General features: G+C 38.9%; 1 protein-coding gene across 10 annotated transcripts in view; it reads right to left on the reverse strand.

The window, feature by feature from the left end:
* The window catches only part of STAU1 (staufen double-stranded RNA binding protein 1), a 70,302-nt gene that overhangs the window by 16,693 nt on the left and 29,119 nt on the right, over positions 1 to 24,490 (reverse strand). For 5 of the 10 annotated variants that reach the window (XM_036417668.2, XM_036417667.2, XM_036417665.2 and 2 more), the window contains 3 exons: positions 20,035 to 20,173; positions 18,486 to 18,651; positions 8,012 to 8,110 (listed from right to left, as the gene is read on the reverse strand). In XM_036417668.2, the coding sequence (XP_036273561.1) occupies positions 8,012 to 8,110; positions 18,486 to 18,651; positions 20,035 to 20,135 (366 nt within the window). In that variant the 5' untranslated portion in view covers positions 20,136 to 20,173. Of the gene's footprint in view, positions 1 to 8,011; positions 8,111 to 18,485; positions 18,652 to 20,034; positions 20,174 to 23,848; positions 24,006 to 24,490 lie in introns of all 10 variants that reach the window. The other 5 variants (XM_036417663.2, XM_045574487.1, XM_036417661.2 and 2 more) reach the window with 2 other exon arrangements.

Raw genomic sequence — 24,490 nt, forward strand, 5'->3', positions numbered from 1 at the left:
ACTTTTTTTTTAAAGTATATGTGTAGGCTATATTTGGACCATAAGACGCAGGGACTTTTTCCCCCCACTTCTGGGGGGAAAAAAGTGCGTCTTATGGTCTGAAAAATACGGTACTTTAAAAGATATTCACCACCAGAGGGCATTCCCACAATTCCTTTTGTGACTACTTGAGAACTCCCGGCTATAGTTACATGTTCTTGCACACACATCTGAAAGCCAAATCTGAAACCTAAGCAAAAGTGGAAGGGATTGAAAGACATGTGGTCCCCAATTCCCACAGAGCCACACCTAAAATGGCAATCCCTCACTAAGGTTCCAGAAAGCTCCATGACTCTCAGGCAGGGTTGTAACTAGTGTGAGCAAGTGATAAACTTCACAGGGATTCAAGGCCCTGGCCTAAGTAGTCATCTCTGTGACCCTGAAGTGACCCAAGAAGCCAGACATCTGACTCTCACAATCTTGATACCACTCGCTCCAATATTTGCAAATCCATTTTTGTGCCGATCTAGTCCCTCAGGAGGTGGCGAAAAGGAGCATTTCTTCCCTTCCCAAGGATACCTTGCAGCTTCTTAGGGTAAAGCTCCCTCCTAGTTCCCACCTAACGAGTCCTATCTTTCTATATGTCCCCCATCTCACTGCCTCTCCCATCCCTATCTCCACGGCCAACAGAGGGAAAAAGCTGGAAGGAATGAAGGTCCAGGTAAGAAGATACCAGCCCTAGAACCGCCTGGTGCTCTGCGCCCTGGAAGGGGAACAATATAAACCTGGCCTTGAATGCCAGAATAGGGAAGGGGTAGGTGTGGGGAATGTGGGGTGGCCCTGATTCAAGTGCACCTCTCCACCACCACCTGTGCCCCACGGCAGGCAAGTTAGCATTGTAAGCTGTAGGAAAGAAATCATCATCAATAGGCTGATGGCAGGGATAGGGAACATCTGGCCCCCTGAGGGCCGTTTAAGGCCTGTGAAATCATTTGGTTTGGTCCTGCCCAGGCAAATAAGGGTGAGTTAGTTAAATGTTTGACCAACTACAGCAGGCAAATTTTTATGTCCACAATTTTGTATGGCCCCTGAATGATGTTATGGCAAATTAGACATATGGCAATTTTATAAATATCTAAAAGGCCCTTATCAGAAAAAAGGTTCCCACCCCTGGATTAAAGACTGATTAGGGTGCTAGCACATAATATAAATCATATATATATATTGATTTCAGAGAGGAAAGAAGAGGAAGAGATAGAAACATCAATGACGAGAGAGAATCATTGTTCAGCTGCCTCCTGCATGCCCACAGTGGGGATGAAGCCTGCAGCCCGGGCATGTGCCCTGACTGGGAATCAAACCGTGACCTCCTGGTTACAGGTCAATACTCAATCACTGAGACACAAGGGTCAGGCAGAAGATATATGAAAAGTCAGGCATAAAATATGGGGATCAGCTTTAACTGCAAAAACACTACAAAAGAAGTTTATGAATCACTTTAAATTGTTTAAGTACATGTCCTACTGCAAATTACATTTGCCTAAAGTAACAATGTGTGAGTTTAAAGTTCTTTGGGAGACTAAATCTATCTTATTTACAATGGTAAAAGACCAAAGGATTGGTAAAGAAATCTGCATTGTATATTAAAACATAACCTTGGGAGGTGAGAGTGGCAAGGAGTGGTCAATGGGGGGAAAGGAGACATATGTAATACATTCAACAATAAAGAATTAAAAAAAAAACAACACCTTGTATAACCAAGCATAGAAATCAAAGGAAAATAGGACATATGGCAAATTTTAAGGAAAACGTTTGAAGAAAAAAAAACCTCTCCTTTACCTTCTTGTCTTTTTGGACTCACTTTGTTTTTGAATGAAAAACACACTAAATGTTATTGTCCCTTTTTTTTTTTTTAGACATTTTTCTCTTTTTAAAATCTTTCTTGTTGAGAGTATTATAAATATCCTCCCCCCTTTTCTCTTCATTACCCCCTTCCACCTGGACCTCACCCCACTCCCGGCCTTCACCACCCTATTGTCTGGGTCCATGGGTAATGATATATGGATGTAAGTTATGTGTTTATTAATCTCTTCCCACCCCCTCACCCCTTTTCCCTCTGAGTTTTATCAGTCTGCTCCATGTTTCCATGCCTCTGGTTCTATTTTATTCATCAATTTATTTTGTTTGATTTTTTTGTTCGTTTGTTTTGACTTTTAGATTCAATGGTTGATAAACATTTATTGCCACTTTATTGTTTATATTTTTTATCTTTTTTTACCCCCTCTTCTTCTTAAAAAAAAAAAAAAAAAAAAAACCCTTCAAAATTTCATGAAATACTGGTTCGGTGGATGATCTCCTTTAGCTTTTTCTTGTCTGGGAAGCTCTTTATCTGACCTTCCATTAGAAATGATAGTTTTGCTGAGTAGAGTTCTAGGTCTCTGAATTTCATCATCTTGAATACTAGTATTTCTTGCCACTCCCTTTTGGCTGCAAAGTTTCTGTAGAGAAATCAGATGACAGTAGTATGGGCCTTCCCTTTTCTCTTGCTGCTTTTAAGACTCTCTGTGTCTTTAATGTTTGGCATTTTAATTATGATGTGTCTTGGTGCAAACCTCTTTGGGTTCCTCTTTTTTAGGACTCTCTGCCCTTCCTGAACTTGTATGTCTATTTCTTTCACCAGGCAGAGTAAGTTTTCAGTCATTATTTTTTCAAATATGTTTTTAATTTCTTGCTCCCTCTCTTCTTCTTCTGGCACCCTCATAATGCAAATAGTGGTATGCTTGAAGTTATCCCAGAGGCTCCTTACCTTATCTTCATATTTTTGGATTCTTTTTTTCTTTTTGCTCTTCGGATTGGGATTTTTGTTTTGTGTTTTGTTTTGTGTTTTACTTCCTCATATTCTAAATAGCTGATTTGGTTCTCAGCGTCCTCTACTTTATTGTTAATTCCCTATAAATTATTCATTTCAGTTAGGGCACCATTCACTTCTGACTTTTTATGTTGGTGATAACAAAGTTCCTAGAATTTCTATGTTCCTTTTAGGTTTTAGTAAGTTCCTTGAATATCCTTATAACCACTGTTATGAATTTTGTATATAGTAGTTTGTTTGCTTCCATTTCATTTAGTTCTTTTCCTGGAGAGTTATTCCATTCTTTCATAGGTGACATGCTTGTTTCCGCATTTTGCTGCTTCCCTGTTTGTTAGAGCCCCTATGAATCCTGGAATCAGTAGAGCGGCCTTGTGCAGTAGGTGTCTTGTAGGGCCCATTGGCTCAGCCTCCCAAATCACCTGAGCTGCAAATTCTAGGTGCTCCCTTGTTTAAACTGTGTGCACTGTCCTGCTGTTGGTGCCACTGGAAGGGACTGACGCTCCAGGCCAATGGGCTGTGAGAACCAGCTGCCATCACAGTGGAAGAGCTGCTGTGTAGGAGATGCCTCTATGGAGTAGGACTTGCTTCAGTGGAACTTGGGTGCTCACTGAGTCTGCCCCATGAGTGTGTTGCTCATGGATGTGGTAGGTGTCCATTTTCAACTAACAGCGGTTAATTATTGTTTTTAGACCATAAAACTTTGAGTATTTTCCAACCTGGCGGCTGGCAGAACTGGAGTGAGGAAGAGAGTGTAAGGGAATGAGAGGGGAGTGTGTAGATGTGCGGGTCTGTGTGTAAAACAGATCTCACAGGAGTCTTGGGGGCAGGCTGTTCAGGCTTTCCTGGACAAAGAGCCCCTGCCACAGCCACAGGCACTCTCTAGACAGGTGGGGCTCTAGATCAGAAACCACAGCATCTTGAAAGGGGGAGCAGCAGAAGCCAGAGCCCAGCCTCGCCACCAACCAGACTAGCCTTGGATACCACCCTGGACCTCACAGTGAGTTGAACGCCAGCGGGACATTGCACAGGCTCCCACCACAGGATTCCCATCCAGACATGCTGTGAGGCAAAAGCCAGAAGGACCCTGAGTGCCTGCAACTGACACCTGCAAGGCCAGTTCTGTGGGGGAAAGAAGTACAGCTCAGAACAGGGGCAATCAAGGTGTGAGACTCAGGGAAGATCTAACCTCTGGGCAAAGGAGTCACCAACCACTAGATTACTAGGGGCTTCAACCTCTGGGACTTCAATCAGGATGCTCAGGGCCAGAAGAAACAGTGACTTATTAACCTATACTGGAGCAATTCCCAGGAAGTGCAGGTCCACCAAGGGACCAGACTCAACAACATCAGAGCAAAGTCTAGAGGCCCACAAATATTGGAACCAAAGGAATTTGATATTGTGTGTGTGTGTGTGTGTTTTCGGGCTGTGTATTTTTTTTTTTTTTTTTTTTGCTGTTTCTCCTTTTTTTTTCTTTCTTCTTGCATATCTCAAATTTCTCTTTCCTGCGATTCTATTCTACTGTAGCCTATTCTTTTTAAAAATATATTTTTATTGACTTTAGAAGGAAATGGAGAGGGAGAGAAAGAGAAACATCAATGAGAGAATCATTGACAGGCTTCTTCCTGCACACCCCCCATGGGGGAGTGAGCCCACAATTCAGGCATGTGCCCTCGGCCGGAACTGAACCTGAGACTCATCAGTCCACAGGCTGACACTCTATCCACTGAGCCAAACTGGCCAGGGCTAGCCTATTCTTATTATTTTTCTTCTTTCTCATTTCTTTCATTTTACTATCTGTATTTTAATATACCATTACTACATTTTAAATTCATTATTATTACTTCACTTATTTTGTTTCCTCTTCTTTTTTCCTTCTATACTAGATCTTTTAGCTTTCTTCTTGCTTCCATATAGACACTTTTTCAGCTTCTTTCTCCTTTTTCTTTACATCTCCTCTAAGTTTTTGATCATGTGTCTTTTAGTATATTTTTTATTTTTTCTTCCCTTTGCTTTCTCTTATTTTTCCTTCTTATTTATCCTGTTGTTGCTGCAGTGAGTAGCTTAATTTATGTGGTCTTTGGTTTGGCCCTGTTGTGTCTTATTCTGTTCCCCCATCAGCACATATAGAACAACTGGCATGATGACACTGGGGTTGAACCTCATTGACAGCAAATCAGAAGGAAGATCCTTCCTACAAATGGGACACCAACAATCAAGTTCCAATTACAACAGGCGAGCCCAAATAACACACACAAGGGGCATTCCTGAAGCATACCACTCAGGTGAACGAAGAGACTGCACCACTGGGCTCTCAAGACACTTTCTACATTAGGCAATCCCACAAATGCTGGGAGGAATAACGGTTATATCTAACATATAAAAGCAAATACAAAGAGACAGCTAAAATGAGGAGATAAAGAAGCAATCCCCAAATGGGGAAAAAGAAGGAATCTCCAGAAAAAGAACTAAGTGAAATGGAGGCAAGCAACCTATCAGACACAGAGCTCAAAGCTGTGGAGCATAGACACAGGGTTCGGACAGGCTCAAGCCTCAGACTGACTTGTGGCAAACTCACATACAAGTTGCAGCTGGGAGGGCACAGCCCTCGCAGCACAATTATAGCCAAAAGGCTATGGGTGTAAGCTTGACCTTAGAGTCCGACCCTGCAGTCCTCGGTCCTCGGTAGCTGGGGGATAAGGGATGTGGGCTGTGGGCTGCGGGGGGGAAGGCGGGGAGGTGATGGTGGTGGCAGCAGCAAGTGCTGCCTAAATGAAGCTTGAAACAGTTCAGAGAATGGCAACAGGAAAGATGCAGATTGAAATTCGCAAGAACACTGTAAACATCTTGTCCTTGTTTTATGTGATCTGACTATAAAATAAAGCTTTGACTTACAGGCTGTGTCACTGTTTCCTCATCCAGGCACTGTGATCCTACTTGGCCCCAACTGTATTCTCTTATCTGTATTATTTAATCCTTTACCACCCCTCCTCAAGTTCACCCCTGGCCATCCTGAATGTGGTTCACAAAGCAATGGTATAAAGATGCTTAAGGGAGTTGGTGCAAATTGCAACAGCATGAAAAGGAAAATAGAGGCCATGAACAAGAACCATACAGAAGTGAAGAATTATATATCTTATATCAAGAACACAGTGGTGTGGAAATCACAGACTTTTTAAGGACAAGAAGTCTTTGACCATGGAGGTAGACAGCTATCCCAAGACAATGCCATCAAGGCCTATATGCTCACAAATTGATATTGCTTATTTTTATATCATCTTATTGATATTGACTGAATGTACATAAAATAATTTTCATTTTATTATTATCCTCATGGTTTCCTAGACCTCTTCCTTTATTAGATATGAAAATTTTAACTTGGATACCTGCTAATCTTTTTTACTTACTACTCAATGATGTTCTGATTATCAGGTATGATAGTGAAATTAATGCTTTGTTAGCAACACGTTGGTCTTCTCCTACTATCAATATAAGCTTTAGTTGTTGTTTAAAAAACAACAAACACACACAAACAAAAAAAGAACACACTGGAGCCCTAACTGGTTTGGCTCAGTGGATAGAGCATTGGCCTGCGGATTGAAGAGTTCCAGGTTCGATTCTGGTCAAGGGCATGTACCTTGGTTGCAGGCACATCCCCAGTAGGAGGCGTGTAGGAGGCAGCTAATCGATGTTTCTCTCTTTCATGGATGTTTCTAGCTCTCTATCCCTCTCCCTTCCTCTCTGTAAAAAAATCAACAAAACATAAAAATAAAAACACTGGAGGATATGAAAAGTAGACTGAATGAAGCAGAGGATCTAATCAGTGATTTGGAAGACAAGGTAGAAATAAATACCCAATTAGAACAGCAAATAGAAAAAATAATTAAAAGGCAGGAAGGTAGCTAATGGAAACTCTGGGACAACATGAAAGGTACAACATCCGAATTATCCTAATAAAAGAGTAATATGCGAATTGACCGTCACTCCAACACACAAGATGGCTGCCCTCATGTGGACACAAGAAGGCCAGCAGAGGAGGGCAGTTGGGGGAGACCAAGCTTGTAGGGGAGGGAAGTTGGGTGGAGGAGGACCAGGCCTTCAGGGTAGGGCAGTTAGGGTGACCAGGCCAGCAGAAGAGGGCAGTTAGGGGTGACTGGGCCAGCAGGGGAGGGCAGTTGTGGGAGGGGTCCAGGCCTGCAGGGGAGGGTGGTTAGGGGCAATCAGGCCAGCAGGGGAGCTGTTAGGCATCTATCAGGTGGTCAAGGGAGAGGTTAGGGGTGATCAGGCTGGCAGGCATAAGTGGTTAGGGGCAATCAGGCAGAGAGGCAGGCGAGTGGTTGGGAGCCAGCAGTCCTGGATTGTGAGAGGGATGTCCCTCCCAGATTGGAGAGGGTGCAGACTGGGCTGAGGGACACCCCCCTCCCCGTGCACTAATTTTGTGCACCAGGCCTCTAGTAGACTATAAAGTTTCCAACAATTAAGTTATTAATGGGTGAATTAGGGGATGGATGGGGCAGAGGTTGGATAATGACAAAGCTTGTGTCCTTTTAAAATTTACTCTAACAAGGTATAGCCAGTTTGGCATAATGGATAGGGCATCGACCCAAGGACTGAAGAGTCCCAGGTTCAATTCCAGTCAAGGGCATGTACCTCAGTTGCAGGCTCGATTCCTGGCTCCAATTGGAGCACGTGCAGGAGGCAACCAATTGATGCTGTGTCTTTCTCACATTGATGTTTTTCTCTGTCTCTCCCTTCCCACTCTCTAAAACATCAATGGAAGAGTATTCTTGGGTGAGGATTAACAAAAACAAACAACAAATTATCTAACAGGATTTTTAGGGAACACTTAAGATTCTTAACATTTGGAATAACAGATGCTTTTGAGTCTTATGAAAATAATTGACCCTCTTTAGAATACACATGTGAGCATAAATGCAATGTTCCTCAGCCCATTTTAGGCGGTTTATAGACCTACTGAGGCCATCCATGGACCTGCTGCCCCTAGAAGGAGAGAATACTGCACTTGGCTAAACATACAGTTTGAATCTTAAATTTGAAGTTCACATATATGTGGTTATTCCAATGTTATTTAGGAAAAATATAATTCCAACTATGAATGCCAACAGAATTTTATAATACAAAATCCTACATGTAAAATAAACTTACCTCAAAATTCACAGGCAAGTTCCGTTTAAGTGCAATCTCAAACACTTGACTTATTTCAGATTTATTGAGATTTTCTTCCTCTGATTCTCTTCCATTCACCTAAAAGAATAATTGTTTAGTAGTTAACTCTTATTTAAACATCAACATCCCAAGCTGTGATAAATCTTAAACACACTGACCCTTGGCTTTATGGATTGAGCATCAAATCAGTAAGAACAAGGCCACACGCTACCATTTGTCAGTGAATTTAAAAGGTTAAAAAAAATGTTCTATCAAACTTAGGTCAGATACACCTCATAAATCCACCATAAACAATGTGCACACTGTGGACTTTGGGTATGAAATCAGCCTCATCATGGCATAGCGAGATGCCCTGGCTGCTCAGGCAGAGTGACTTCTAAAGCCCTTCTCAAGGACTGGCAAAGGAAAAAGTCAAAATACAGGCAGACTTGTGTGGGACTTGGCAAGTTCAAATATAAATCTCTCTACCTAACGTTTCTTATCTGGACATGAAGTCCTTGGAAACCACTTTTTCCAAAAGGATGCAGTGGAACTATTATAAAATTGCCAAGCATCTCATACTTACTACTGCTGGTAAAAATAAAAAACTAATGAAGTCTCCTGAACAAAGGCTGAAACTCTATTATCTGTAACCAGGTTCATTACAGTCCTCCAGCCAGGGCCTGAGCCTAAAAGAGGGACAGAGATCAATTCTGTGCATGCTGATAACATGATTCTATGAAAACATAAAAAATTAGATATGCTTGGTAATAGCAAAGTGTCCCCAAAACATGGCAAGAAAGCTGTGCTTTTCCTCATATTATTGGGACTCCGTAGTCATAAAATTGTAAAACCCCACTTCCAAGATCTGAACTATCTGACAGGAACTTGTGGCTGAAATTGTTGAGTGGGCAAGGTGTATAGAACCATCCAGGATTTTCTTACGTCTTAACAAGTAGATGCTACACCTACACTGGATCATTATTTAAGGTGTAACTAAAAGAAATAAAACTGAAAGTTTAAAAAAAATACAATCAAGAATATAATCCTGTATAAATAAGTTTACCCCAGGTACTATTTATAATGCTTTCTCTATCATCTAATGTTCTTCCAATATGGTTTCATGTCACTCTCTGCCTGGTCAAAACTAGTTGCAGAGTATTTCTGGTGGTTTATTAAGCTAAACACACTTTTATTCTTGTTGTTTAAACCCTCAGGAGAAAGAAGGCCTGCCTTTTTACAAGTGAATCCTTAAAGCCAGAAATCGTCAAGCAAAGTACCTTAAAAGGTGTAGGTTTCAGAGAAGTTTGGGTTGATATTTATTTGTTAAATAGGTTTTAAACTAAAAAGAAAAATACTATATTTTAAAGTTAAGTATGTTCAATAAATGGTGCTGGAAAAATCAGATATTCACACGCAAAAAAATGAAGTTGGACCCTTACCTTACATCATATACAAAAATTAACTCAAGATGGATCAAAGACCTAAACATAAGAGCAAAAATTATAATAAAATTCTTAGAAGAAAACATTGGGAAAAGTTTCATGACACTGGGTTTGGCATGACTTCTTGGATATAACACCAAAAGCATGGGCAACAAAAGAAACAAATAAATTGAATGTCATAAAAATTAAACACTTTCGTGCATTAAAGGACACTATCAACAGAATAAAGACAACCTACAGAATAGGAGAAAATATATCTGATAAAAAACTGATATACAGAAAAGAACTTCGAAAAAATCAACAACAACAAACAACCCAACTCAAATATAAGAAAGGCTTTGACTAGACATGTCTCTAAAGAAGATATGATGGCCAAAAAGCATGTGAAATAATGCTCAACATTACTAGGGAAATGCAAATCAAAACCACAATGAGATACCACTTTACTCCCATAAGAATGGCCACAGAAAATAGCAAGTGTTGACAGGGATGTGCAGAAATTGGAACCCTTCTATGTTGCTGGTGAGAATGTAAAATGGTGCAAGCCTCTGTGGAAAAGTTTGGTGGTTTCTCAAAAAGTTAAAACACAGATTTACAATATGAGCCAGCAATTCCACTTCTAGCTCTATACTCAAAAGAATTTAAAGTAGGGACTCAAACAGATACCTATTAGCAACATTATTCACAATCACTAAAAGGTGAACACCCAAACATCCATCAACAGATGAATGGCTAAGCAAAATGTGGCATAGTCATACAGTGCAATATTATTCAGCCTTAAAAAGGAATTAAATTTTGAAAACATGCTACACCATGGATGAAAACATTATGATACCTTGAAAACATTATGATAAATGAAATAAGCCAAACACAAAAGATAAATTTATCTATTTAGATGGTGTATCTAGAACAGGCAAGTGCATAGAGACAGAAGAATAGAGGTTATCAGGGAATGGGGATGAGACAGGGCAAGTTACTGTTTAACAGGTGCAGAGTTTCTATGTGGAATGATGAAAAAGTACTGTAAATGACTAGTGGTGATAGTTGCACAACATTGAGAATATATTTAATGCCAAAGAACAGTACACTTAAAAAATGGTCAAAATGGTAACCTTTATGTTAATGTATATTTTATCTTAATGTTTTTAAAGCAGCAAAAAGTATGTTTCACACCAAGTATTAACACAAAGAAGTCTAGTCAGCACATTAACTTGTGCTAACAGGTTAACCCACTTTTGTGCACAAAAGAATTTTTGACAGCTATATTTATTTGAAGAGTATCCAGAAACTTTTTAAAATAAATTAACTTTTTAAAAAATTATAAACTCTCATGCTAAGTAACTGTATCAATGAGTATGTTCTCCTTATGTGCAACCAGAACAAAAGTTGGAAATAAACTAGGTAGTGAGGCTGATATAAGACATCAATTGCCATGCTTGTGCCCAATTTTCAATGTTTTTGTTCATTATTACCAGTCCAATTAATTTTAACTTTTATTTTTAATTATGACCTATTTCAAACATACAGGAAAGGAAAGTATAAACAATGTAACAGGCAACTGTGCTGGATTTAACAAATGTCAACATTAAGTACTATTGACATTAAATTTTTTTTAATAAGGAATATAATGAAGCCCTTTTCGTTCTCCTTCCCAAGGCAGAGTTAACCACTATTCTAAAATTAGACTATCTTTCCCAGACATGTGTGCTTTTTAATGGATGAAAACAATATATATAAAATTCTGTGGTGTAAAAAAAAAATCACATAAGTTGTTTTAATTGACTGTCTTAATAAATCTTATAAAATTCAAATTTTTAAGTTTACACTAATGAAATGTTACTTTTCTTTTTTTATAGATTGAAGTTCCACATAGGTGTGATAGAACACAGTAGTCTACTGCTAAATCTAAACTCTAAGCTAGTGGCTCTCAACCACAGTAATATTAGAATTACTTTGGAGCTTTACAAAGACAGCAGTCGGAGCCCCATTCAAACAAATAAATCCAAATTTTTATAGGTAGGGCTTGAATATACTTTTTTTTTTTTACAGCATTTTTTTGTTTGTTCGTTTTTAAAATCCCCAGGTGACTTTACTAGCAACCAGAGTTGAGATTCACTGCTCTAAGCCATTGCTTCCAAGGGAATTTCAATAGGAACAAAGCAGCCAGTAAAATAAAAATGCAAAAGAGAAAACAAGGATATACATTTATTTGAAAGTGAGATTATGTTGCTCTTTTACATAATTTTGATTTTATCTAAATTGCACAAAATGTTGCAATGGGGAAGCAGCAAATGACTCAAAACAAATCCACAAATACCATTCCCAGTAAGATGGGGAAAGTGTAGTAGGCCCTTAGTCTTACCTTCTTGAAGTGGGAATTACTGTTAACATCAATCCCATAGTGTATGGTACAGCAATAAAATCTAGGCAACATTAAGAAAAGAAAAAAACACTCTGAACCATGCTTAACCCTCATTATGCCAGGAAAAAATAGTTATCACCATTTACCATCTGGCTTCAATAGACGCTTTTGATTTTTCTATATTTCAAGTCATTTTACAAATAATATAGAATAAAGGATAACAAAAATCACTCCAAAAAGAATTCAAAATAGCAAACCCAAGTTTTTATCCCAGGTTTGTAGTTTGGAAGGCATATGCACTTGAAATGAGCAAGGTCCTTTTATACAACCAACTGCTCAACAGCTGGCAAACCTGAATCTAGAGTAAAGCCCACTTGTAATGATGCCAGATTTTAAATCCATCTCCAATAGGTTCTAGCTTATCGCAACTCTGATTTTTCTTGTACTGGTACTGTCAAAACACACTCTTGAAACCAACTCATAACTTTGTTGACGGAGAACAGCCATCTTCTTTGTTCCATAACTAAAAAAATGTTTTCATTTTTAGATTTAATAACCCCAAAGAAGGATCAATCTAATAGTGTGTTTTTTCATTGCTGTTATCATCTATCAATATTTCCTTCTAATCATCTCTGTATGTACTCTCCTCTAACATTTGTTCACTTATTTTGTGGATGAATAAGTGTTAAGAAATCCTGGTGCCCAAATGTCATAAAGGACCAAAGGATGTTGTCATACATACTTAAAAAAAAAAAAAAAAAAAAAATCAAAGCTGGATGGTCCAGGTTTTTATTGGAAAATATTGTGTGATGAAGTTCTTGCTGAATGACTAAAAGAGAACACGTTTCCTTTTCATACACCATATGAATATATTATTCATTCGCTGATAGTTGAGTATGGGAAAACTTATCTAAGGTATCTTCTGAAGAGTCACAATTTGAGATTTTACTTAAACAATCTCACCATCGCAATTTGAGTCTAGAATGTTGCTATCTGTCTCTTTGCATTTATTTTCTGATTTGTCTTCCTCTGTCAATTTTCTTCTCTTTGCCAATACGAATGGAAAAAGAAAAATTCTGAATTCTCACCTGGGTTCAATGAATGCTAAAAGTAGAATAAAAAGATGGCATCTCTAGTCTTCTTTTGTATCTTCTTAAAAGACAATGCAATACATTAGGTAATATAATAAGAACATTAAAGGATGATGTAATAATGATAATTACTTTACTACTATATCATCTACCTAAAGATTTCATCATTCTTCCATTTTCTTATTATTTTAGTCTTGCTTAGCATATTTGAGAATATATGATGAATAGTATTGAAATGATATGTAGGATGACAAACAGCAAAAATGTTTAAAAAGTAGACGAATTTAAATTTCATACTGTAAAGATTTATAAAAAGGTTCATGGAACTACATAATCATTGTAAGATAGAATAAATATGTATATTTTCTCTTTTCTTTGTAAGACATCTAAAAAAGAATAAAAGTTATGCAGTGTAAATCCTTACAGAGCTTGGAAATAAAGCTCAAAAATAAAAACTGATGCCGAAACCGGTTTGGCTCAGTGGTAGAGCGTCAGTCGGCGGACTGAAAAGTCCCAGGTTCGATTCAGGTCAAGGGCATGTACATTGGTTGCGGGCACATCCCCGGGCACATTGGGGGGTGTGCAGGAGGCGGCTGGTCGATGTTTCTCTCTCATCCACGTTTCTAGCTCTCTCTCTCTCTCCCTTCCTCTCTATAAAAAAAATCAATAAAATATATTTTTTAAATAAATAAATAATAAAATAAAATAAAAACTGAGTTCAATGGATCCTGATCACGTAATGAGGATTAAAGTTTCCAGTTTTAGTTTTAGTTCTACCTAAATATATCCATGGTCCAAATGAAGATAAGGACTCAAGACCAGAAAGAAACTTCAAACAGTACAACCTCTTAAAAGTTTGTTGTTTATGACTACCACAAAAAAAAAAAAAAAAATTTAAAGTTTGATATAACTGTCAGGACAGAAACTGCATTCACACACACATGGCTTTTTTGTTTACCTAAAAACAATCAGGATCACATTACATGCATAATAACAGCTCTGATCTTGAGTCCTTCCATTTAACAGATTGTGAGTCTCCTTTCATGCCTATGTATACAGATTTACCACACTCTGGTTCTCCCTTTGATAAGTGTATACATATAGCCATTTTCTTACTAATGGAAATGGCTAACCCCATTTAGGCTAGGTCCTGTTTTTCCCTATTACTGATACTATAGCTGTGACCATTTTACCCCTAACAGCTTAGACACTTAAATCCTTTATTAGCACAAGTCTTAGATTTAAAATAAAAATGCTTTCCCAATCTTTGCATGATGGGCTGCTCCCTTGGCTGGGAAGGTACTTCCTTGCCCTGCACTTTTGCTCATCCTTAGTTCAGTTTTAATGACTTCCTCAGAGAGAACTCTGAATATTCCACCATTACTCCACCCTAAACAAGACATTTTATGCTTTCAATACATACTGTTTTACCATTCTAGCACTCACTGCACTTTTTGATACTAATATTAAGGTCTGTCAACTCCATTCAACTCAATTCCACAGGAGGGTCCCAGCACAAAGCCTGTTATCAAGGTACCAGACTATCCCAGCCTTGTAGACAGAAACTACTGCCTTTAGTGGCTATGTTCTAGAGAAGATAAACTGATTCAACACACAATCACATGTTCCAAAACTTTCAGCAGCACAAAGGACAATTTGTTTAAAATGACAACTTCCAATGCTGGTAGGCTGTGGGCAAATAGGCTGCTCACACCCTATTGGGAGAGGACTAAAATGGTATCATGTTTCTGGTGGGGATCCTAGTCAAATACATGACCAGAAATTCCACTTGTAGGACTGTGGCTCACAAAAATAGCCACAGACATACACCAAGATTTAACTACAACAATGTTCTAGACGACGTATTTTGTAACAGGAAAAAACTGCAAATAACCTAAATAACCATGCATCTGTTGAAAAAAAATAAACTGGTATATGTACACAATAGAACTATTAAAAGGTGCTTAGAGATTTGGTTTTGCTCAGTGGTAAGATCATCAGCCCACATACCAAAGGGCTGCAGGTTTTATTCCTGGTCTAGGGCACAGTCAAGGGCACATACCTGGGTTGCAGCTTCACTTCCCCACTCCTGGTTAGGGCAAGTGCAAGAGGCAACCAGTTGATGTCTGTCTGTCTGTCTGTCTGTCTCTCTCTCTCTCTCTTTCCCCCTCTCTTCTTTCCTCCCTCCCTCACTATCTGAAAAGCAATGGAAAAAATGTCCTCAGGTGTAGGTTTCAAAATAAATGAGGATTTTTTTTAAAGGTGTTTAGTAAATAATAAATAAATAAATAAATAAATAAATAAATAAATAAATGTGTTTAGATACACATTGAAACTGAGTCCTCCATGGAATTAAGTGGCATGATATTCATAAGCACATCAGTGAAAAAAGGTGGTTATTATACAATATCATCCCTATTTGAATATGGTTTATTGATTTCAGAGAGAGGGAGAGAGGGAAAGATAGAAACATCAATGAGAGATAGAATCATCGATCAGCTGCCTCCTGCACGCCTCCTCCCGTAACCCAGGCATGTGCCCTGACCTGGAATTGAACTGTGACCTCCTGGATCATGGGCTCAATCTTGGTGTAACATCAGCCAGCACATCATGCCATTTTTGGAAAATTGGCAAGTAATATAGTGTATATATTTACTTATATATACACTGACATCACCAATATGTTTATGATTATCTACAAGTGGTAAATTTATAAGTCATTTGTTTTCTTCTTTTTTTTAATGTATTTTATTGATTTTTTACAGAGAGGAAGAGAGAGGGATAGAGAGTTAGAAACACTGACGAGAGAGAATCATCGACCAGCTGCCTGTTGCACACCCCCTACTAGGGATGTGCCCGCAACCAAGGTACATGCCCTTGACCGGAATCGAACCTGGGACCTTTGAGTCCGCAGGCTGACGCTCTATCCACTGAGCCAAACCGGTCTCAGCTGATTTTCTATTTTTGAATTAAAGAATGTATATAGTTCATATGCAATACTTATTTTTTAAAAATTCAAGTTTTCTTTTGAAAATATCTCTTTACCCCCCACTACCCATCTACCAGGGAACCTGGTAAATCAGGGGCAGCTTGTTTAGGTGGTAGGCCAAATGTTTCATTTACTACTTCAAAGACAAAGTTTTATCCTTTTTAATTCTCATTTCTAAAGCACTGGTTAAGGCCAGTCTTTAAGCCATTTCTTGAAGGTCGCTGTCTCTACCTCAGCTATACAGAACGAGAGAAGGGGCAAAGAGGAGGAAACAAAGGACACAGTAGATTTGAACCTTACTTTGGCAAAGCTCCTCACAGATAAGAGATGAGCCCAAAAGAGCATGTCTCTACAGCTCTGCCCACAGGCCTGAGCCAAGCACCACTGCTCTAGTAACTGATGGCAGGCACTTTCCCTTTCTGACAATAAACTGAGTACTTCCAAGAGGGAAATGGCCTGGAAAACACTGATAATACTTAGGCCTTGTGGTTCCTGAACCCTGACCATACTTTACAATTACTGCAACAGCACATTAAAAAAAGCAAAAGACAAACCTCTGGGTCTCACCCTAGACCTACTGAATTAGAATCATATAGGTTGGGCCAAGGGATTTTGAAAAAAGAAAAATTCCAAGTGATTCTGAAGCAGACAACCCACATAACAGTATTCAGCGATCTTTTAACAACTGCTGGCTAAAAGGAACCAAGAAATACCTGTTCCATCTGACTCCAATTAGATTAGCATCAAAGTCAGGTAAAAAAACGAAAAGTCTCCAACATGACTCAAATTACACTAGCTTTGGTGTTTTACCAAATCTCATCACTGACAAGCTCATCCTCTTAACCTCACCAAATCCTCTTACGAGTTACAGTCCATTCTCTTTTATTTGGTTCCAGTGGACCCTGGAAACAGATCATCTCTGTTAAAACGTGTGATTACCTTGGAAGACAGAGATAAGCTAGAACAAAGCAAAAAGAACTCCTCCTTCCCCTGTGTGGCCCGCCCTGAAGCCACAGAGCTGGGGGGGGGGGGGGGGGGCACGGCACACAGACTGAACACAATGAAGCACAGCAAGCACCCGCGAGGGTCATGCCTATCATCACACATTTAGAACAATGTTCCATGCAAGATCTTTTTCTCTGTGAACCTGTTTCTTGAACAGAAAAAATCTAATGCTTCCCAGGGATATTTTTAGGTGGAATTTCATGCTGTGGTTCAACAACATCATGAAATCTCAATGTTTTCACCCAGTGAGTTTCTTCTGGACCTAGGAAGGTGAGACTCTGCCTTACCAGAGTATTTACTACGGTTCTGACCCCACACAGTGGCATGGAGTTGCTGATTTCTTAAGTCCCATATTCTTATTTAGTCACAAAGAGTTAAAATACTTTCCCTACTGTATTAGTTTTAAAACATGGCCCAAGTTCTCTGATACTCCTCTCATCCAAAAGTAGGGTTCTCAACTCTGTGAAATGTACTAAAAGCCACTGAACTGTAGGCTTAAAATGATTTAAATTGTGAATTTATATTATATGAATTTTACCTGAATTTTTAAAAAAGTATGATTCTTGTCTGGCCAGTGTGAGCGTAAACCTAAGAACCAGGAGGTCACGATTCATAACACATGTGGGCTCAATCCCCCTTCAGGGACATGCAGGTGGTAGCCAGATAAATAATTCTCTCTCATCATTGATGTTTCTAGCTCTCTCCTTCTCCCTTCCTTTTTGAAATCAATAAAAATATATTTTTTAAATTAAAAAACATTTTTTAGGTGTGATTCTCTATCTCCTCCTCTTGACTCTAGAGTCTGTGCCTGCCTGACCTGTAGAATAGGGCAGAAACGATGCTCAACAAACTGGCAATTGTCTCTATTCCGTCTTCTATGATATTCACTCTTGGAACTCAGACACCATACCATGAAGATGTGTAAGCAGTTTTTGCACAGTTAATTAAGAGAGGAGCTGAGTTCTCCAAACGCAAGCCCTCACTTAGTTTCTAGACAACAGCCAGGAATAACTTACCAGCCATGTGAAGGATTCTCCAGCCCCTGCAGAGCTACCTCAGCCAAAGCTATGAGGAACAGATAAACTCTCCCTGCCAAACTCCGCCTAACCTGCAGATTCGTGAGCAAAACAAATGCCCACGGGTGTTTAAGCCACTAAGTTTTAAGATAGTTTGTTATGCAGCAATAGAGAACTGGTACTTGAATATAATAGTGGCTGGTCAAAAATGGCTTCCGAAAATTCTCTAACCTGGTACCGTAAATCACAGTAGATTCTGACAAGCATAATCTTTAGCACCAAAGAATTCATTCATGCATGTTCTTCATAACTTAACTGAGTCACAGTCTTTCTAACATGTTCACCCAAAACTATGCATTTGACTTTCTTGTTAAGAAATATTTTTAAAGAGAGAAAATAGGCAAGAAAGCTACCAGGGCACAAAATCTCTTAAGCCATCAAGCAACAAAAAATATGGACAGCTCTCAATGTATCTTCTTTTAAAAAGCAACTTGAGGTGAATTTTTCATACCACCCTCTTGAACAACCCAAAGCGTCAAGGAGCTTCAACTCTGCTCTCTCCTTACCTCCAGCCTCTCGGGCGGGGGCTCATTCTGCAGGATTCTCAAAGCTTTGGCAGCAGCATCGTGTTTTGCAGCTTGTCTTGTCTTTCCTTTCCCATTAAACTGCTGTCCTCCCACAGAGAGTTCGACTTGATAAAGTAAGGGTGGTACTGGAAATGGGTAAAAGTACCTAAAAATGAAAGGGGGTGAGGAAAATTAGTCTCAGATTGATAAATCACCCATACATTCTCTGGAAAATTGCAGGTACTTTCTTCATTATGGGTCTTAATTGCATTAGTGTTTGCTTGCCAATGAGGACTCCTCATCATATATGCAGGGCAAATTTATTCAGGATTAAAAGTGTCACACATGCCGAAACCGGTTTGGCTCAGTGGATAGAGCATTGGCCTGCGGACTGAAAGGTCCCAGGTTCAATTCCAGTCAAGGGCATGTACCTTGGTTGCGGGCACATCCCCAGTTGGGGGTGTGCAAGAGGCAGCTGATCGATGATTCTCTCTCATCGGTGTTTCTAACTCTATCCCTCTCTCTTCCTCTCTGTAAAAAATAAAATATATATTTTTTAAAAAGTGTCACACAGTATTTACAAAACCTAAAGTGAATAAGCTTCGCTAAATCAGAAAACTGAACTTGCTCTACTTTCTCATATCTGAGAGTCTCACTTGCATGTCTCCACAAAAGGCTGGGAATTTTTTTAACTGAAGTCTTTTCAAAAGGTCCCTCATTTCTGGAAATCCCAAAAGCCTGGAGCCTGGAAGAGGCCAAATTACAAACTTCAGAGTTTATATTTTTAAAATGGTTCTGATTCCCCCACAAGTATGGCAGGGAAATGAAGACTTCCAGTTTTAATAATCTCTTTATCCACTAATGTCTTATGGCATTTTCAGTTTGAATGAGTATTGTACTATTCCTTTAAGCCAAGGCTATTTAAAAAGCACAGAAGTTCAGCCGAAACCGGTTTGGCTCAGCGGATAGAGCGTCGGCCTGCGGACTAAAAGGTCCCAGGTTCGATTCCGGTCATAGGGCATGTAGCATGTACCTTGGTTGGGGGCACATCCCCAGTGGGGGGTGTGCAAGAGGCAGCTAATTGATGATTCTCTCTCATTGATGTTTCTAACTCTCTATCCCTCTCTCTTCCTCTCTGTTAAAAATCAATAAAATATATATTTAAAAAATAATAAAATAAATAAATAAAAAGCACAGAAGTTCAAATGTCAAAAAGTACCCACCAAATAATAATCAGTAATCACTGAATGCTGAGATTCCCAGTATTTCAGGAATCATGATAAAAAGTGACTCAATTTACACAAAGCAGTTACAAGGATGATCTTTAACCAAACTGCGTGGGGCACATGGTGAGGAACATGCTCAGGCCCTTTCCAAAGACAAAAGAGCATCAAGATGCATTCCAAAGATACCAACACAATGAAGACTGACTTCCACACCTGGCAGGCCAAAGATGACCGAATTATCATGTGTCACATACTGTATAGATTTCATTATTCTGTGTGCAAGATCAGATAAATTTTCACCTGTATTAAAAACACATACATACCTGGGGGGATAAGCACCTCCTCTCATGTTGTAGTTATAGGTGGATTGCATCCGAGAATATGGGTCAACAGGCTTATACATTGGTTTTTTTCCAAGTTTCATGCACAGTGCATTTAGCTCTACAGTAGGGGTTATGCTGTCTGCAACACAGAATTAACACAAGGACTTTTTCTTTTTTCTTACATGAGAATGATAGTCATTAAAATAAAAAAGAATAGCATGCTTTCTATTAATTTAATTCATGATACAGTTCATGATAGAGTCTAAGTACTTCACTGGAAGGCATCAGGTCAGGAAATCCAAGAATCTGCTGTGATCTCTAGATATTAATACACAGTTAAAGACACAAAATATACTCTAAGGCCGCAATCGCCAACCTTTCAGACCTCACGGACCACCAATTGTCCATGTACCACTGGATAGCAACTGCTGCTCTAAGGGATATTAGAAGAAGCAACAATTTAACACGTTATCAGTGAAAGCCACATATTCCAGTTGTCACAAATATACTTTCCATGATTAAAAAATCCCAGATGAGCCGAAACCAGTTTGGCTCAGTGGATAGAGAGTCGGCCTACAGACTGAAAGGTCCCGGGTTCAATTCCAGTCAAGGGCATGTACCTTGGTTGCGGGCACATCCCCAATAGGGGGTGTGCAGGAGGCAGCTGATTGATGTTTCTCTCTCATTGATGTTTCTAGCTCTCTCTCTCTCTCTCCCTTCCTCTCTGTAAAAAAATCAATAATATATATATTTTTAAAAATCCCAGATGACCCCAGCTGGTATGGATCAATGGTTAAGCATCAACCTATGTACCAGGAGGCCATGGTTCGATTCCCGATCAAGGTACATGCCTGGGTTTCGGGCTTAATCCCTAGTAGGGGACATGTAGGAGGAAGCCAATCAATGATTCTCTCTCAACATTGATGTTTTTATCCTTCTCTCAGAAATCAATAAAAACGTATTTTAGAAAATCCCATGTAAGCCCTAGTGGGGTGGCTCAGTTGCTTGAAGCATCGTTCTGTATTCCAATAAAGGTTACAGGTTCGATTCCTAGTTGGGGCACATACAGGAGGCAACCGTCCAATATTTCTATGTTCTTCTCTCCCTCTCTCTCCCTCCCTCCACCCTTCCTTTCCCCACCACCACCACCCCCCAACCCCACTCTCTCTTTCAATAAAGCCTGACTGGCATGGCTCAGTGGTTGAGCATCAACCTATGAACCAGTAGGTCACAGTTCAATTCCCAGGGGTTGCGGGCTCGATCCCCAGTGGGGGGCTTGCTGGAGGCAGCCAATAATGATTCTCTCTCACCATTGTTGTTTCTATCCTTCCCTATCCCTTCCTCTCTGAAATCAATTTAAAAAACATATTTTAAAATAAATAAAATCAATAAAAATATCCCTGAGCCCTAGCCAGTGTTCTCAGTGGTTAGAGCATAGGTCTGCACACTGAAGAGTCTTGGTTCAATTCCCAGTCAAGGGTACATACCTGGGTTGCAGGTTTGCTCCATGCCCAGGTAGTTGGGTGTGTGTGGGAGGCAACCAGTCAATATCTATCTATCTCTCTCTCTCCCTCCCTCCCTCCCTCCCTCCCTCATCAATTTCTCTCTTTCTTGCCTTCCCCCCAAACTTCCTTCCTTCCACTCTCTCTGAAAAGCAATGGAAAAAATATCCTTGGGTGAAGATTAACAAAAACAAAACATATCCTCAGGTGAGGGGGAAAAAATCTTAGGTTACTGCCCAAATCATTTTATTGTTTGGGAACACTTAACCAATATAACTTTTATTTTTTTTTAAATATATTTTTATTAATTTCAGAGAGGAAGGGAGAAGGAAAGGGACAGAGAGATAGAAATATCAATGGTGAGAGAGAATCATTGATCGGCTGCCTCCTGCATGCCCCACACTAGGGATCAAGCCAGCAAAACGGGGATGTGCCCTAACAAGGAATTGAAGTCTGACCTCCTGGTTCGTAAGTCGATGCTCAATCACTAAACCAGGCCGGCCAGCCTGATATAACTTTGGTTGTACTGATTTACTGGGTTATTGGCTTATACTACTTAGAAGTATGTTTGTACACACTATTTTATAGAACAATGCATTTATTAAGTACCGTATTTTTCGGACCATAAGACGCACCGGACCATAAGACGCACCAGTTTTTAGAGAAGGGAAATGAAGAAAAAAAGATTCTGAAACAAATAGTGTCCTAAAATATTTTATGTGCATTAAAACCCAACAGCACAGTCATAAACACATGTAATCAACCCTATAAAGTAAACAGCAGCATTTAGAACCATTTTAGAGCCGGGCAAGCACACAGAGACCACACAGAGCCGGGCAAGTAAAAAAAATTTTTTTTTTAAAGTATATGTGTAGGCTATATTTGGACCATAAGACGCAGGGACTTTTTCCCCCCACTTTTGGGGGGAAAAAAGTGCGTCTTATGGTCCGAAAAATACGGTACTAACTGGATGCAAAGGACTGCTAAATTTGAAGGACACATTCTTGCCCCAGAGGAACTCAAAGAAAACAAAATACACTCGAAGAAATACAACACAATGTGTAATAAAGGCAGGTATAGAAACTCTGAGAAGACAAATTCTATTTGATGAAGTTAGATGAGAACAACAGATATTTCCATTCTCACTATTTACAATGAGATTTGGCAAATCAATTATGTGGCTATACTTGTTAGTTGTTTTCACATACAACAGGAGCAAATATATCTTGTGTTACCTCAGAATTATCATCTTTAGAAAATACACACTATTCATTTTCCAATTATTTTCTAAGTTCATCCAATTCATAACTCTTCACACAAAAAAACAACCCACAACAACCCACAACTTGGAAACATTAGTGTCAATGCATAATCACATTTAAAAACTCTTTAATATCAAAATATAATATCAAACACAGAATAACACTAGCAATGGCAAAGTTCAATTTAAATGCACACAAAAAGCCACTTTAAAATGCTTTTTTTGGGTATTATATAGAGGAAAACGAAAACATCCTGATTCTGTACTATAACTGGTCTGATTAAATTTAGTGCTTGAATCAAATTTGTAAGAATATTTCTGGATTTGGAAAATCAGAGGGTCACATAAATAACCAACCTACTTCTACTTAACATCAATCAGAATTACATTTTACTTAATTCATATAATTGCATATTAAATATAACTTGAATCATTTTAAGATCAACTCTGTCCCATTACATTTATCTGCAGAAGAGAATAAATTTAAAGACACAATACACAAAAAAGTCAAAAGCAATGAGAAAAGTGGACTAAAGTCTTCCAGGATCATTCCTGCAAACAAAAGGCACTCTTCTTTATTAGTATTTTTCTCACTTGGTTTCCTTGTTTGAAGAGATATTATCTACTGATTTGTATTTATTTTCTCATTCTTTTTAAAAATCAGGAGACATATAACTGATAATCAGGACTTCTGATCAACATGTTATAATCACTATCAGCACACTGAGTTGAAGTGATTCTAACTAAAATCTTCATTCGTGGCAATCTGTACAAACTTATAAAGGGGGAAAATGTATTTTCATTTAGCTTTTCTGAAATTTTAGTAATTATTTGGTGACACCCCCACCTCCCATGAATGATTCTCCAGACCATCAGGAATGGAGGGACCACTGATTGGGAACCACTGCTTTCGAGTTGGGATAAGCATTTGCCACTGGTAGTGCAGAATCTGTGCTTTCAAAATTCAACAAGAAATAATTCATATAACATACTAAATGGGTACCTCTAGACATACTTTTGAAAGGAACCTGTCTTGGCTCATGCATAATACCTGGATTCCTTCCTTCGCTATGAAAAGGGCGGACTATGGGTTTAGGAAATTTTGTTCCTTCCAAAGCTTTGGCAGCAGCTGTGTGTTGGGCTTTTTTAATACTAGTTCCTTCAGCTTCCCAGCGCTGATCTCCAAGTGTTAGCTGTACTGTAAACACCTACAAATGAAAATTGTGAGCTCTCAATTCATGAAACCTGCTGTTAGTTGTAATGTCATTTGGACCTTGAACATATTTTATGTCATGGTTTAAAAAGCCTGGTCATTATATTGGTAATTTTTCTCATCACCACCTTTTTTTGGTTTTTACAAACACAAAAAGATTATATATGTGTGTGTGTGTGTGTGTGTGTGTGTGTGTGTGTGTATATATATATATTAGCATTCCATGAAAAAACCCATGCTTTAAAAGATGGGGGTACATACAGACATTGTAAATTATTTTCTTATATATTAAAATATTAGACACATTATTTGGAAATCATCCAAATAGATATTGTCTTCCAGTTACTTCTCATGGAAGAAATTTAGCAAACTTGATTTAGAACATTACAGCAACTCACATAAAATTAAGGTATTTGTTTTGATGTTGTAATGTGTTTGTAGACTCCTGCCTGAAAACACAACCCCAATAGGACAAAACTT

Source organism: Pipistrellus kuhlii, unplaced genomic scaffold (genome assembly GCF_014108245.1).
Source record: "Pipistrellus kuhlii isolate mPipKuh1 unplaced genomic scaffold, mPipKuh1.p scaffold_m20_p_6, whole genome shotgun sequence".
Classification (NCBI taxonomy): domain Eukaryota; kingdom Metazoa; phylum Chordata; class Mammalia; order Chiroptera; family Vespertilionidae; genus Pipistrellus; species Pipistrellus kuhlii.